The sequence below is a fragment of the Python bivittatus genome, unplaced genomic scaffold (genome assembly GCF_059951505.1).
Source record: "Python bivittatus isolate LINGU-HERP-01145 unplaced genomic scaffold, Pbiv_v1 ctg000020_np1212, whole genome shotgun sequence".
Lineage (NCBI taxonomy): Eukaryota > Metazoa > Chordata > Lepidosauria > Squamata > Pythonidae > Python > Python bivittatus.
Window position 1 is genome coordinate 34,058,867 of NW_028277030.1, and position 17,066 is coordinate 34,075,932.

The 17,066-nt window shown below is 37.1% G+C and overlaps 1 protein-coding gene across 1 annotated transcript in view; it reads right to left on the reverse strand.

Annotated features, from left to right (window-relative positions):
- The window catches only part of CSMD1 (CUB and Sushi multiple domains 1), a 1,157,732-nt gene that overhangs the window by 88,395 nt on the left and 1,052,271 nt on the right, over positions 1-17,066 (reverse strand). Inside the window, exons 49-50 of the mRNA XM_088136832.1 lie at positions 8,271-8,459; positions 1,609-1,794 (exon numbers count right to left, since the gene is read on the reverse strand). Of these exons, the coding sequence (XP_087992958.1) occupies positions 1,609-1,794; positions 8,271-8,459 (375 nt within the window). The remainder of the gene's footprint in view (positions 1-1,608; positions 1,795-8,270; positions 8,460-17,066) is intronic.

Sequence of the window (17,066 nt, forward strand, 5' to 3'; positions counted from 1 at the left end):
TATTTTTAGATTAATATCACATGTTTGTTTTATACAACTCAAGACAGCATACATAATGCTTCCATATCCTATTTTCCCCACAACAACCACCCTGTGAGATGGGCTAGGCTTAGAAAGAGTGACTGGCCCAAAGCCATCCAGGTGGCTATTATGCCTAAAGGAGGGATAGAACTTACAAACTCTCATCTTCTAGACCAGCAGCTTAACTGCTATACCAAACTGGCTCTCAAGCTAGCACTTTGTTGAAAGAAAATTATCTAGAAGATTCATTGATCATTAATTCTACAGACGTGATCTTTAAACCTGCATAAATGGAAATCAACTCTACCTGTTAGATGAATCATAGCCTTAAGAGGAAAATAAAAAGAAAAAGAGGCAACTTGAATGATGTTTATGGTGAAAATATGGGGTATCCACAAAACTCCTATTAGGAAGCTTTTGTATAAAGAAAGCTATGTCTCATTAAGAGACTCCTTAATATATAAATAGAATAATGAGGTTACAGCTAGTTTACACAACATGCCTTCTGTACATTATATATTAACTTCTTGTTTGGAGGAAAAGAATAAATTAAAACATCAAAAATTCCTTAGTTTTGGAATAAATATTATTAACAATTAACTCCCTGAAACTCTTTTTTTTCTTTTCTATGCCCAGTGTTCCTTATAGCCTATAGCTTCAGAAATAGAGAAGCGAGAAAGTTATTTCCAGTTATTTAAACACTACATTATTAGTATTACAAAGGTATGAATTTTTATCATGTATCACTTTTCAAAGTTGTGATATATATTTAGGATATCCCTTCCACTGCCCAATCACAGTGAGACTGAAATAACATTGCTTACTTGGGATTGTAGTATAAAACTATGGTATGATGATGAAAGTAGAATAAACTAATTATTAAATGAAAAACCAGGATGCTGATTATTAGTTAATTCTCTGTCCAAAATGCATTTACCAGAAATTCAAGAGAAAAAACTTAAAATATTTTTAGCAATTTTCAACAGATTTTTTTTCCCCACTCAAAATCTAGATATTGTGATAGTATTTTGTCAAGATGACCAAAACTGATTCAAGTAATCCTGAAAGATATGAATAGGAATTAAGCAGAATTCCCTTAGAAATTTTAATAAAAAATTAATTATAGCAATAATCATAACAATGGCAATGAATTGTGCTATTACAGGTGTAAATAAAATATAAAAGAATACATGCTTTATCGCTATCCTACAGGACTATGACTTTTCATTAACAACATATATTTATCATTAATTATTGCAATCCCAATGGAAAAAAAATCAAACAGGGTAGTTGCAATATAACAAATTTTTCCTAGTGTTTTCACTTTTCAGTGGGTTAATATCCACTGATTATCATTGATAAAAGGTTATTGAAGGGAGACAACCATGGCATGAGAAATGCATTATCTAGTTGATTTTCTACTAACTCATAAATAAATGAATTGTTTACTATAGGAGTACAAAACAAAGGATGGAAATTTAGACGAAGTCATTAGGACAGGCTATCATATTGTACTGAACAGTCAAAAGTATAAAGTAAAACTTACTCTACAACATTGTACTATTTTTTTAAAAAATCCATACTTACGTTTACAGACAGGTGGGCTTCCTTTATTACTCCATAATCCATCTTCTTGACACACTGCTGTTGCTTGTTGACTAGATTCTAGCTTGAAGCCTTCATTGCATTCATATATCACTCTGCTGCCCAAAATAAATTCATTACCCCAGACTGAACCATTTCCAGGAGATTCTGGAATACCACAGGATACAGCTGAAAAGGGGGATTAAGGGGAAAAAAGGTCTTACTTCAGAAAGTTATCATAAAAATTATTCTTTACTGCTGTAGATAAAAAAATACTATATGCATTACATTATATATATATATTGTATTGCTGCTGAAAAAAACACACATTTTAACAGTTGTGCAAAATCTAATAATAACAGGAAGAATATTTTGAAAAGGTACACTGTTACCACAACTAAAAAATTTTTTCTCCATATTTGGTAGAGTCCAAAATTTTCTCCATATTTGGTAGAGTCTTTCACACCCTGTTTTCTCCTGCTTTACTGCTTCTGCTATGTTAATAGAAATGCATTAACCAATCTTGACTTCCTTGGCTTATTTTTAAGTATATTTTTAAGTTTTTTCCCCGTGTACTTGATTTACATTATTCTCTTTGTTTAAAATCATGTTTACAGTTTGTGGCCCTTATATAACACTCAGATACCATATCTGAAAATGCTGTGCCCCTTCCTCTACTACAGGTAGTCCTTGTTTAGACACCACAGTTGGGACTGATAACTTGGTTGCTAAGTGAAGCGGTCACTAAGTGAAACCACAACAGTGCTTATGATCTTAACTCAGCTTTTCTTTGCTTTCCAGACCTGTGAAGGTCATAAATGTAAGAATTGGTTGTAATGTCACTTTTTCATCACTGTTGTAACTGCGAATGGTCACTAAATGAGGCAGTCATTAAATGAGGACTACCTGTATCATTATTGCACTTTGAAACATTTCCATGTATTATGGCATAATAATCTAGCCAATTAAACCATGGTACTTATATGAGCAACTTTTAAAAAAATATGACTATTTTATCATTTTTACACACTTCATTGTATAATTTGTTCTGCAATCCCATATCCTTGGATTGTATATTTGAAATCCCCTTTGCTGAACTGCATATATAACATAATGAGGTACTCTGTATATTTTATTCTTAATGGGTTAGAACCAGACTTAGTCTCATTAAAATCAGTTAAGCTTCATTTAGTTATGAGTAACTTAAAGCTACTGATTTTAGTAGATTAGCACTAAGGATTATTCTACATCCAATTGAATATTTTAAAATATTAAAATAAAGGTACAAATGTTGGCCAAATAATCTCTTAAGCATAGATCCCTTGGTCTGGGAAGCATTCTTGCTTTACCTTTTTTTACCTTTAAAAAAAACAAACAACAAAAAGCCCGTAGTTAGGAAACTTGACCATGGTATTATAATTGAATTACTTCAGTAACTTTAAATGTAAACATTGCTATTTTCTTCAGATATAATTATTCTGAATGCACTGTTGGCTCTGCAGTTTTTGCTGTTTGTAGTCACTAAAAGTAACAGTAATAACAATAAATTATAACACCTTGGAAGAGAGTCAAATCTTTTGTTTCACAGTAAAAGTACTTGACCAGATAGGAAATAAAAAATATTTTTGACCTAACCAGCTTAGCCCAAGCTACTACAGATGTGTGCCTATAAAAATTCAAACAGTTATGAAACAAAGAAAGGAACTACACAATTTTCTGTAATAATGAACAGAGGCACATTAGATTCCAATCACTGTTTACAGTACAATCCTGGTGCTTAATTACAAGTTATACCAGAGGAGTCAGTTCAACAAATTCATACATAATGAAATTGCCTGCTTCGGGGAAAAATCCACCAAAACATAGAAAATAAACTAAACAAGTTGATGCTAATTAGTTTCAAGAGACTAGTTAGTATTCTAGGACAGAACAATGTTGTGCTTAAAAACCCTGGAAACCAAATAATTCTGTTAAGATCTGTACTGTAATCGTAACAAAAAGAAAATCAGGTATGGCCCATTCAATACCTAATTCAAATTTTGATGCAATTTTACCGTTTATCCATATAGCAGGTGTAGCATCAGGGTTAGAATGGCTGGACATCTGCAGAAGACTCATGCATTATCAAGGTCCTGCAACAGGCAGCTGGGCTTCAGAATGGAAGCCGAGATAGTTCTCAGCCTATGTTGATTCTGCCTCTTAAAATACTTAACATTAAAAATGGGAACTACATTTTGGGTAATTTAAGATGGCAGGCAATAAGGATTGAGTGAGGTGAGGATACGCTCTTGTTCTAAAATGCTATTCTTACCTTCTCAGAGAGGTAATTGGTACAGATTATGGTAGGTGGCAGACAGGAGAGAAAATTTAAAGAGGCACATGTGGCAGGAGGAAAATTGTGCATTGGATGTATAGGCAGGAGGAAGAGGAGATGAATGGGAAAGAGAAATGATAATATTTATTATAAGGCATGCTGAACATTTCAAATAAGCTTTGTAAGTCATAGCTATGATGATGGTAGTTATGATGACGATTCTAATATACAGGTAGGATCATAAAACCACAAACTCAAAGAGTCAGAATGGATTACTTGGGCCATCAAGTCCAACCTCCTGCTCAATGCTAGAATTCTAAATTAAAGAATTCTTGCAGATGGCTGTCTAGCTCTACCCACCTCCTCTTTGGATAATTGGTTCTGTATTGGTTGAGAGTTAAAACCATTATTCTCTGCCCTGCAGTCTGAGGTTATGGAGAACTTATTTTTAACTTTTTTCTGTTGACAGCACTTCAGCTACTTGAAAAATGCTATCATACCTCTGCCCAGTTTTTTTCAACACTATCACAATTCCTTCAATTTCTCTTCATAGGATTTAGTTTCTATTCCCCAATCATCCTTTTTATCCTTCTCTGATAGTTTCTCTGAACTATGTCTGATGTTTTAAAACTACATCATACTGCTACTCATGTTCAGTTTGCAAACAACTTTGCAATTAAGATTTTTTTCACCATTAACAAGCCAAGATAGAATGGTCCTCCATCCTATATCTGTGCATTTGATTTTTACTCCTGAGTAAATAATTCTGCATATGTTTCTGCTAATGTTCATTTTATTTTCATTCTACTTTCTAATATGTTAAGAGAATTTACTATTTTGTTTCTAGGATACTAGCTATCTCACCCAATTTTGTGTCATCATATCTTGATAAGTCTGTGTTTTCTTCCAAGTCATCAATAAAAAATACTGAAGAATGTTGAACCCACAACTCACCTTTCAGCATGCTGTATTTGACCCCGGATTGATGAGGAGGCTTTGATGAAAATGCTTTGGATATGTTTTTTTGAGGCAGTTGTGCGTCTACATAATTGTCATGCAATCTAGCCCACATTCCATAGGTTGCTAATAAAAATGTCATGATATAACCTGTTGAATGCTTTGTTGAAATCAAAATGGATTATGTCAATAGCATTCCTGCAATCTACTAAGGAAGTTATCCGATCAAGAAATTAAATAGTCTAGCAAGATTTGTTTTTGACACATCCAGGATGACTTTTGCTAATTACTGCTGTTTTCAAGGTGCTTACAGATCAATCCTTTTAAGGACTTTGTATTGTTGAAGGCTTTCACGGCCGGAATACGATGGCTGGTGTGGGTGTATTGTCGAAGGCTTTCACGGCCGGCATACGATGGCTGGTGTGGGTCTTCCAGGCTGTGTGGCCGTGGTCTTGAAGTCTTGTTTCCTAACGTTTCGCCAGCACCTGTGACCGGCATCTTCAGAGTGCAGGAGCACAGACAGGAGCAGTTCTCTCTGTGCCCAGGGTGAAGTGACCCTTCTGTGGGTATTTATAGAGATCTGGCGGGGTTGTGTGGGGGGGTTGGGTTACTGAGTGGCTGCTTGTTTTGGAGTCAGCATCTGTGTGTATTTTCCTGGGGATTAGGCAGGGTTTTTTCTTCTACTGAATTGTTAACGAGGGGCTGCTGGGGGTGATTAGCAAGTTCATTGTGTGAACTGTTCACATGTCCTGGTGGTTGAGCTGAGTTCGTTGACCTTTTGCAGGCTGTATTTTTCAGGATTGGTAGCCAGGTTTTGTTGATTTTTAGACTCTCCTCTTTTTTATTGAAACTGTGCTGGTGTTTGTGAATCTCAATGGCTTCCCGGTATAGCCTGGTATAGTGGCTGTTGGTGTTGTCCAGTATCTCTGTGTTTTCAAATAGGATTTTGTGTCCAGTGTGCTTGAGAGCATGTTCAGCTACTGCAGATTTTTCTGGTTGCTGTAGTCTGCAGTGTCTTTCGTGTTCTTTTATCCTGGTATGGATGCTGCGTTTTGTGGTCCCGATGTATACTTGTCCGCAACTGCATGGTATGCGGTATACTCCTGCAGCGGTGAGGGGATCCCTTTTGTCTTTTGCTGATTTTAGCACTTCTTGTACTTTTCTGGTGGGTCTGGTGGGTGTCATCCACAAATCGGAACCAGACTGTTGGGGTAACGGGTGCGGTTTCTAAAGCCCGTTTTCCATTCATTTGTGGATGACACCTTCGCAATTTGGAGTCAGGATGAAGAAGACCTACAGAAGTTCCTGAACCACCTAAACAGCATCCACCCCAATATACAATTCACCATGGAAAAAGAAGTGGATGGCCAAATTCCATTTCTAGACACGTTGGTCATACGCAAACCAGACCTCAAATTAGGACACAAAGTCTACAGAAAACCCACCCACACAGACCAGTACCTACACAAAAACTCCAACCACCACCCACGTCAGAAAAGAGGCATTATCAAAACCCTCATGGATCGTGCCAATCGGATCTGCGAAACCCAATTCCTAAACTCTGAACTTAACCACCTTAATTGGGTCCTACAAGCAAATGGCTACTCCAAGAATGAAATAAAAAGAGCCATCAAACCAAGAAAGCAACATGCGACTGAAGAAGAAAAATAGCCACCCACCAATAAAGTATTTCTGCCCTATATCAAAGGGGTCACAGACCGCATGGGAAAACTGATGGAAAAACACAATTTCCAAACAATCTTCAGACCCACCAGAAAAGTACAAGAAGTGCTAAAAGCAGCAAAAGACAAAAGGGATCCCCTCACCGCTGCAGGAGTATACCGCATACCATGCAGTTGCGGACAAGTATACATCGGGACCACAAAACGCAGCATCCATACCAGGATAAAAGAACACGAAAGACACTGCAGACTACAGCAACCAGAAAAATCTGCAGTAGCTGAACATGCTCTCAAGCACACTGGACACAAAATCCTATTTGAAAACACAGAGATACTGGACAACACCAACAGCCACTATACCAGGCTATACCGGGAAGCCATTGAGATTCACAAACACCAGCACAGTTTCAATAAAAAAGAGGAGAGTCTAAAAATCAACAAAACCTGGCTACCAATCCTGAAAAATACAGCCTGCAAAAGGTCAACGAACTCAGCTCAACCACCAGGACATGTGAACAGTTCACACAATGAACTTGCTAATCACCCCCAGCAGCCCCTCGTTAACAATTCAGTAGAAGAAAAACCCTGCCTAATCCCCAGGAAAATACACACAGATGCTGACTCCAAAACAAGCAGCCACTCAGTAACCCAACCCCCCCCCACACACCCCCCGCCAGATCTCTATAAATACCCACAGAAGGGTCACTTCACCCTGGGCACAGAGAGAACTGCTCCTGTCTGTGCTCCTGCACTCTGAAGATGCCGGTCACAGGTGCTGGCGAAACGTTAGGAAACAAGACTTCAAGACCACGGCCAGACAGCCCGGCTGTGTGGCCATGTTCTGGAAGTTTTGTTTCCTAATGTTTCACCAGCATACCCACAACAGGGTCACATCATCCTGGGCACAGACAGAACTGCTCCTGTCTGTGCTCCTGCCCTCTGAAGATGCCGGTCACAGATGCTGGCGAAACGTTAGGAAACAAAACTTCCAGAACACGGCCATACAGCCCGGAAGACCCACACCAGCCTTTTAAGGACTGTTCTAGATACTTCCTACATTAAACTGCAGTTACGTAAGTCCTACTTTTCTCCCTTTTGAATATAGGGGAAAGGGTTGCCCTTCTGCAGTCAGCTGACACTTCACTCTAGGATTCCTCAAAGATATTGAAGGGAAGTTTGGCCATGCCTTCAATAAGTTCCCTCAGTTTTCAGATCTTCATTAAGCTTTTTGAACAGCCACTTTGGTTCTTTCCACTCAATCCACTGTTCTTCCTCATTGGACTTGAACTTTTAGTGTCTCTGTTTTTTGGAGCTCCCATCCAACCTGATCTCTTTTTCTCATTAGTTTCTCCTGACAGGGAATCTTACTTATCGTGGAATCTTGCTTGTTGGCACAGTTTGCAAGCAATTTTTTTCATTCTTTTATTATCAACAGAAATTTCAAGGTTAGAATTGCTTTTAAAGTTTTATAATGGCTTGAACCTTTGCTAAAGAAAACCTCTTTTTCTTTTCTTCTTCAATGTTTCAGTTCCCATATTAATTGAACACTTTTTGCAGCATGCCATAGAGAACCTTTCTGTTCTGTTGACTTGGAAACTCAAATGGTACATTACATAACTATCTTGGAAAAACTAACATCTGGGATCAGAATTTCTTCAGCTCCTAAATACCATGATATCACAATGAAATATGTATTTTAAGTGAAGTCTTACCTTGGCAAAGAGGTGGAGGAGAATCCCACTGGTACATGCCATTTGGCTGATGTCTGCAAGTTGCATTGCTGTGACCAATTATCCTGTATCCAGACTTACAATAGTAGTGAACTGTACTGCCAACTGTGCCCTTGGTTTTATTTACAATTCCACCATTCTTCACAATATGATTTAAGCTGCAGTAAGGAGCTATACAGGATTAAAAATGAACAACTAAATTAAACAGATCAAAGTAATAAAATTAAAAGTAATATATTATCAAAAGACAGAGGAGAACTCTTCTAAAATCAAAATTTCTTTGAAAGCCACAAAGAATGACACTGAACTCACCACTTATATCTCCAGTCTAGAGATTAATACCAGATCTTTTTTATTTAAGAAATGTATCTTTCAGCTTCTCTTGAGCTATCTACTGAACACGTGATTATTATTGAAGTGCAACAGAAATAACAAGAAGCATTTAAATCCAATATTAAATTTTAAATTTCAATTACAAATTTGTTTATGGAAATATTAAAGCTGTTGAAATACTTGCATGTAAAAAACCTTGATGATCTTAATCAAATGGTATATACACACAGTACTGGGGTGTTCTAGGAGCGCTCTCTGCCACTATAAAGTCTCATCCTGTATTTGAGGTGATATTAAATCTGGCAGATCTATGTGGGCTGTTTCCAGGTTCTTGTATTAAATAAACTGCTACACTACACTCACTTGCACCAGGGTTACTATACAGACAGGAGATATACGTATATTTAAAAAACTGCTTAGTAATTTGTTTCCCCTTACTTAAAGTAAAATATTAAATAAATAAATAAATAAATAAATAAATAAATAAAGTAAATCATAGTTGAATTTTGAACTTTACGTGGCCGATTATCAATAAATGCACTAATCTGCACCAGTTAAAGACTTTTCATGACTTATAGCAAGCTTTTTGTGGAAAACTTTAATATCAGGACAGTGAACATTGGTGTCTCAGGAAAGCGTACAAATGTGATATTACAAATTAAAGTATTTACGCACAAATATAATTAAATATGTCACAAGATGAAGACATATCACAAAACCTAGCGGAATCAGCAGCATACCTTTTGAAATATTTCTTAGTCTACCATAAAGCATATTTGAAATAGCATATGGAACCTAGCATATTCCAAATATAAACCGGTAATCTAAAATCCAGCCAAAAATTATCTGACATATGTCTTCAAGACTCCTATTCTTGACCTAATCCTCACCAACATGGAGGAAATGGTTGAAGAAATAAAAGTAATTGGGATCCTGAGACAGTGGCCATGCTGTTCTGAATTTTCAGACAGCACAGGGAGGAGAAACTGCAGTCACAAATCAATATTAGACTTCAGAATATTAGACTTGATGAACTCAGAAGGATGGCCAGAAGGATCCAATGGCTTGATAGCCTAAAGGAGAAAAATATCCAAGAAGGATGGGAGCGTCTGCAAAATGAGATAAAAGCCCAAACAATTCTTACAAGAAGGAAGAATGGGAAGTACTTAAAGAGACCAAACTGGATCCGCACAGGACTTAATTAAAAAAATGTACAAGAAATGGAGAGAGGGGAATATATTCAAAGAAGAATACAAACCAGTTTGCAGAAACTGCAGATTTAGCATGAGAAAAACTAAGGCCATCAAATCTCCTGGAAGAGACATCTTGAGTGGGTGCCATAGGGCTCGGTCCTGGGCCCAGTGCTGTTCAACGTTTTTATAAATTACTTGGATGAGGAAGTGATGGGATTGGTTACCAGATTTGCAGGTGATACAAAGTTAGGAGGGATGGGTAATACTTGGCAAAAAAAGAAGAAAAATTCAAAAAGGTTTAGACAGGCTAGAACAGTGGGCAGAAACAAATAGAATAAAATTTAACAGGGAGAAATGTAAAGTCATGGTAAGAAAAAAGAAAGAAACAGGATAGGTGAAATCTGGCTCAAGAGCAGGATATGTTTGAAAGACCTGGATATACTAGAGGATCACAAGCTCAACATGTCCCAACAATGTAATACAGCTTCAAGAAGGCCAATATCTTGAAGAGCATCAAGAGGAACATAGAGTCCAGATCACTCTTCTATGCCTTGCTCAGGCCACACTTGGAGTATTGTGTTCAGTTCTGCACACCCCAGTTTAAAAAAAAATCCATTGATAAACTGGAACAAATCTGGGGAAGGGTTACCAAGATGATGAAAGGACTGGAAACCAAGTCCTGTGAGGAACAATTAAAAGACCTAGGTATGTTTAGCTTGTAGAAGAGAAGGTTGAGAGGAGACATGATACTTGTCTTCAAATGTATGAAGGGCTGTCACATTGTAAAGGGTTTGGGCTTATTCTTACTTGCTCCAAAGGGTAAGACTAGAACTAATAGGATGAAACTTCAATGATGTAGATAGAGATTATACATTAGAAAGACCTTTTGAGTGTAAGAGCTATCAATCAGTGGAATAGTCAGTAATCAAATATTCAGATTATTCCTCCTCCTCCTCCTCCTCCTCTTCCTCCTTCTTCACAGTCAGCTGTGACCAAACCCATGATGGAATAACACTGTCTTCACTTGGTTCTGAAAAGCAAGGATGGTTGGAGTGGCTCATATCTCCAAAGAGGAAGAGTTACACAGAGTGGAGGCTACTTCAGAGAAGACCTGTTTTCTTGTCCGCACACTATTTACCTTGCAAGGAAGGGGGGCTCTCAACAGTTCTTCTCTCAATGGCCATACCAGATCAACAGACTCACTTCCGGCAAGGTGTTGCCTGAGTATTCCAGAGCTGTGCAGTGTAGAGCTTTAGAGGTTCAAAACACTTTGAATTGGACCTGGAAGTATTAACCTATGCAACAACTCTAAAACAGGTTTTATTCTACACTGGCAGGATTGTTCCACCAGCAACCTGCCTGCTGCATTTTGCATCAGCTGCAGCTTCCAGGTTATCTCCAAAGGCAGCCTGACTTAGTGCATTGTAGCTGTCCAGCCTCATGCTGATTAAGGCATGAGATACAGTCACAAGGGCATCCTAGTCCAGAGAGGGCTGTAACTGGTAAATCAAATGAATGTTACCTTTTTATGCCATACTCTTCTATAAATGCAAAGTGAACATATTTAGGATGTCACGTTTGGCTCAAGATATCTCACAGTTCCAGTTCCTTTTCTATAGCTTCTTCCCTCTCTCCCAGCAGAATTGTATAAGACATCCAAATATGCTCTGGGAGTCAGGAATATTTGGTGCATGCACAGGGACTGAGGCAATGGGGGAGAAAAAGAAGGGGAAGTCCTGTTGCATGGGTAGAATCTGAGAAGTTCCCATGTCCTTTAAAAGGAACACTGGAATCAAAAAGTCACTAGAAAGTGGAAAAAATGGAAAACTATCTACTGTAATGAATGACTTTCTATTGGTTCTGCCAAAAATTCTGCTCTGTACGAACATAACCATATTTTCTTAAACAAACAAACTTGTTCCATGTATGACCTTAAGGAACACATAATGCACAGATTCTGTTCTCCAGCTTGCAGATGAGTAGAGATAAACTGAAACCAGTACAGGGCAGGGGAATAATAACATTTATAACTTTAAAAAAATAAAGATGTTTCTTTGCAAAAAGTTCTTATATATCAGCATATGTAGCATTAGTAGGGGCTTATCCATGCTACAATGAATAATGAAGTGCTTTAATTTCAATCTATTTGTAATCAGAGTTGTTTGAGCTTTTCTCTTTCATGGTCTTTTCATTCTTAGTAGTTATTAACCATAGACTTCTTTTCAGTCACTTATACTGAAAAGTTGGGAAACTTAAAAAAAAATGAAATAAACTTATCTCTCAGTAAGAAGGTTTTGGATAACCACTGTCTTCTAACAGTTCTAATTTTTTTATCTGACAATTGTGTCATAGCATTAATGGCATTTCCAATTTTCTTCATTTCACTTGTTTTGTATGGAACAGCCTCTTCTAAAAATAATCTGTAACTGCCTGAATAATAAAGTGACACTGTCTGTATAGAAAAGCTGCAATAGAAAGTGTAAACAGCCCAGCGGAAAACTAAGAACCTCTCCTGTTTACCAATTAGCTTTTCAAGTCAGTTGCTAGCAGTCAAGACTATATCATTCAGATTGGTAACTTTTCTTTAAGTTTTTATGGTGTTGCTATTCCTATACACAGATATTTGTTATGGAAATGCTACATTTGAATTTAAATTGAAATTCTATATGTTTTTATTTAGAATTAAGACCTATTGTAACAGAGGAATGCACCTCTTAGAAAATATACATAGCATTATGTTATAAAAGCATCCATGCATAAATATAACATGGTGTATTTAAGACAGAAAAGACATGCATTTTATGCCAAGAAAAAATCAATCCTAAAGTATGCAAAATACATTATTCAAAATCTGAATAAAATATTTTGCTTCAGTAAAGTGCCACAGGGGATACTTGTGGTACATCTCTGACCATAAGAAATCCTGCTCACCTGGCTATGGCTTTGAAGATTTAACACCAGGTATTGTCAATATATTTTTCAAGCACAACTTCTCAATCATTAAAGATGGAAAATAGACATTCAGTTTTGGAGCCACTGTATTCTGCAATCATTATTAAATTCTGAATAAGTATTGAATGGATATGCAAACAAAGGATCCAAGCAGTCCTGAATAAACCCACTGGAAGATCTATAGCTATATGGTAAGCAGAGCTTTCTCTAAAGAAAATTTCTGTTTCAATATCAACATCTCCAGGTACTGCTGTGAAAGATTCCTGTGAAAAACTGTAGAGCTCTATAAGAGAGCTAGATGAGCAATGATTCTATTTTTTAAATGGGTCATTGGGTCAACAGAAAATAGAACAGCCCCTATTTTGCTGTTCCCTTTTCTTTTCAAAATTTCAATGTTAACATTCATATTTCATTTCTTTCCCCCAGGTTACTGTTGAGAAATCTGATATATTTCCATCTATACCACTGGGAAGGTCATCACAGAATGCTTAGCAACCTGATATTTATCTTCCCCTTCTCTATTGCTCATTTTTTCCTTTATCTAGCCAGCAGAATTCCTTAATATATTTGCAAGTGCTTTGTCTACCTGTATATGCAAAAGTGTTTTGTAACAAATTTCTGGAAATACATAACTTAAGAACATGAGGGGGACTTGAGTGAAAATTCTAATGTTAAAAATGGTATTTAATCAAAAACAAAGGAGGAGTTGTTGTTGTTTATGGGTATATAAGGTACCTTAGCATATAAACATCTCTGTGAAAAGGTTTGGAACAGTATGGCGGGAGGAGCTGAATCTAGTAGTAGAATGACTGTCATTGTTACTGAAACCACCTCCATAAAAACTAAAGCTCTAAAATGTTTAGAACATCCACAGTTTCAAAGATTTGGTCATTCTGTTTCACGTGTTGTAGCTAAATAGATTACATCTGTAAAATAACATATTGATCTTAGTTTTACAGATATAATCTATTTAGTTGATCTAGAGATGTGGTGTGGTGGTTAAGGCTAGAAACCAGGAGACCCTACCTCAGGCATGAAGCCAGCTGGGTGACTTTGGACCAGTCATTCTTTCAGACTGGAAGAAGCCACTGGCAAGCCACTTCTGCAAATCTTGGCAACTAGTCCAGGCAGTTGCCAGGAGTCAACACTGACTCAAAGGCACCTCCCCCCCCCAATTGATCCATGTGCATTCTTGTCAGCCTTGCAAAGTACTTCAGACAAGAAGCACACCCAGAAGTTCTAGCTCTAACTTTACTGTAAAGTTGCATTAACAGAATCTTGCAAGTCTGAAAGTACATCTCTCCCCCCTTGCCCTTACAGTCCAAGAAACTAGAGAGGGTCCTTCTGAGATGTTTGCCATGCCCCCATTCCTTCTGCAGGCTCAGCTGCCCCTTATTTGACCACTGCCTAGTCTGCGGCTCTTCCTTCTGTCTCCCAAGGTCATTCCCACATGCCATTACAAGTGTACACTGAAAGGTGCATCTGAATGTTACCAGATATAGTTTTCTATCTTCATTAGGCTCACATTTTGTGATAACAGAACTAAATTCTCCCACAATGCTTTTGATTTTAGAAACTGTCACTGAATACTTCAACAAACTTCACAAAATGTTCTGGACATATGCTATTTGCCAAACCTTGTGCAAAGTCACGTTTGTAGAAACGAGGAGGAAAGCAGGGAGGCAGTAAATCATTCCAATAGACTGATAGTTATGTGGTGGCCTGCTGGCTCCATCACAGCTGCCATAGCATCAATAGCTTTTCTGGGGCCCCATTTTCTTTCCCATTTTTCATCCTACTGACTTTCCTTATTAAGATTCAAGCCTAGTTGCTTACTCTGCTGCTTGCTGTTATTCCTTTCTCCTGCTGACTGTCTCTCCTGCATCTGATGTAAAACTTACATGACATGAAGAGAAGTATGCAGCTTTTCAGGTCATGCTGTTTGTGAAACAGGAGAAAGTTTAATCTGAGCAATTCCATTGAGTTGCTTTCCTTATGTATAAAGTTAAATACATTTGTATCCTAAAAAGTTTTTCCTTTGTAGTTTGAAATTAACAGTGCTTGATATCTCTTTTCCAAATTCTCAACATTCACAAAATTATATATAATGTCTGTGTGTGTGTGTGTGTATGTGTGTGTGTGTGTGTGTGTGTATGTATGTATGTATGTATGTATATATATATATATATATATCTCAACATTCAACATTACATACCTATTGCTAATACTTTGAAAGACAAAAAGATAGCTATTCAATAAAATACATTTTATTCACAATTTCAGAATAATGTCTTTCTTTCTTTGAGAAGGCAACTTTAGAGCTAAGCTTGTTAAATAATATCATGTCAATTTAGAAGGCAGAGAATATCCTTGATTTGCCACACATCTTGGGAATGGGAGACGTGACTAGAAAAAAGCAAACTCAGGATATATATCATTATAGAGTTGGAGTCTCAACATACTTGTTTATAAATATAAAATCATAACTATATTGACAATATATCTTTCAGTAGGATAATCAGTCAGAATTATACTTAAGACTAATCTAAGTAAAACTGCAAAATAATTCTGGAAGGAAAAAGTCTACCAGTGACACTGCCTATTTGGCCAAAATGAAAGTGAGAAATGAAATCTTCTGACTTTGGCATATTCATCATGCAGTTTTCTTAAAACAATCCATTTCAGGACCAAAATCTATAAAAACATATATTTATATTAAGCCATTTATATAACTGGTCATTACATAGAGCTTATTATGCTAAGAGCAGTGTATAAAACAGTAACCTACTGAAGATATTAAGATTGCTATCAACCTATTGTATTGTATTGTACTATTGCTAGTAACCTATTGAAGATATTAAGATTGCTGTTCAGTGGCACTAGCAAAGATGGTCCAGGCAAACAATACCGATAGCCTTTTTCCCTACATCAAGTTTCTCATCTTTTTTTTTTTTTTCTTTTCCGCTTTTCATTTGCAATCCACTGAGACATTATTCTGCAATTTTCTCTGGATACATCAACACACACACATACATACATAAGAATTGTAAGTAGCTTTCAATTAGGAAATGAACACACACACACACACACACACACACGGCCTATATTTAGATTGCTTTCACATTAAAAAGTATCAATTTCATAATACATCGGAATATTTTCTGTAGGTTAAGAATATGGCAAAGAAATCATACAAATGCTTCAATTTCTCGCAGTCAAAAGAATTCACAGAAGTAGAAAAGGGAGCAGTGTCTTTGAAAATCATCCATCATCCATTGAATGATGAGTTTTTATAATCTGATTATTGATAAGGGATGAGAAATGGGAAGAAGAGATATTTTTTCTTTTTTCTTTATTGAAATACTAGAAGAGGTATTATGTTACTGAAATTGTTTATACTTGTCCAGGGTGAGGGAGGAGTCATCTTTTATATATTCACTTTTTCTTTTCTTTTCTTTCTTCTATCTCTTTGCACTTTTTTTCTTACCTTTTATATTTTCCTTAATTTGTATTAGTTTTTTATCTTTGCATTTGTGAACTCTAATAAAATTATTATTTTAAAAAAATAAAATCATCCATCATCCAAATGTACATTTTCTGGTTGTTGATTTTCTGGCTCTACCAGTAACCATATTATCATTCAGATATAACACACCATATAAAATATAGGCGTAGTAGAAAATTAAAATAATCAAGGACTAATGATCTCTAGTCATTCACATATAGTTAGTTACAGTAATGGAATACAGTTCCTTCATTCCCAGCAGTGCTGCACAAAACTTTTGGTTGCATCGTTTTTTGTTTGTGCGTGGGTATATGTGTAGGGTATCCTTCCTTCCTTCCTTCCTTCCTTCCTTCCTTCCTTCCTTCCTTCCTTCCTTCCTTCCTTCCTTCCTTCCTTCCTTCCTTCCATTTCCTCCCTCCCTCCCTTTCCTTCCTCTCCCTTCCTTCCTTCCTTCCTTCCTTCCTTCCTTCCTTCCTTCCTTCCTTCCTTCCTTCCATTCCATCCTCCCTCCCTCCCTCCCTCCTTTCCTCTCCCTTCCTTCCTTCCTTCCTTCCTTCCTTCCTTCCTTCCTTCCTTCCATTTCCTCCCTCCCTCCCTCCCTTTCCTTCCCCTTCCTTCCTTCCTTCCTTCCTTCCTTCCTTCCTTCTTTCCTTCCATTTCCTCCCTCCCTCCCTCCCTCCCTCCCTCCCTCCCTTTCCTTCCTTCCTTCCTTCCTTCCATTTCCTCCCTCCCTCCCTCCCTCCCTCCCTCCCTTTCCTTCCTCTCCTTCCTTCCTTCCTTCCTTCCTTCCTTCCT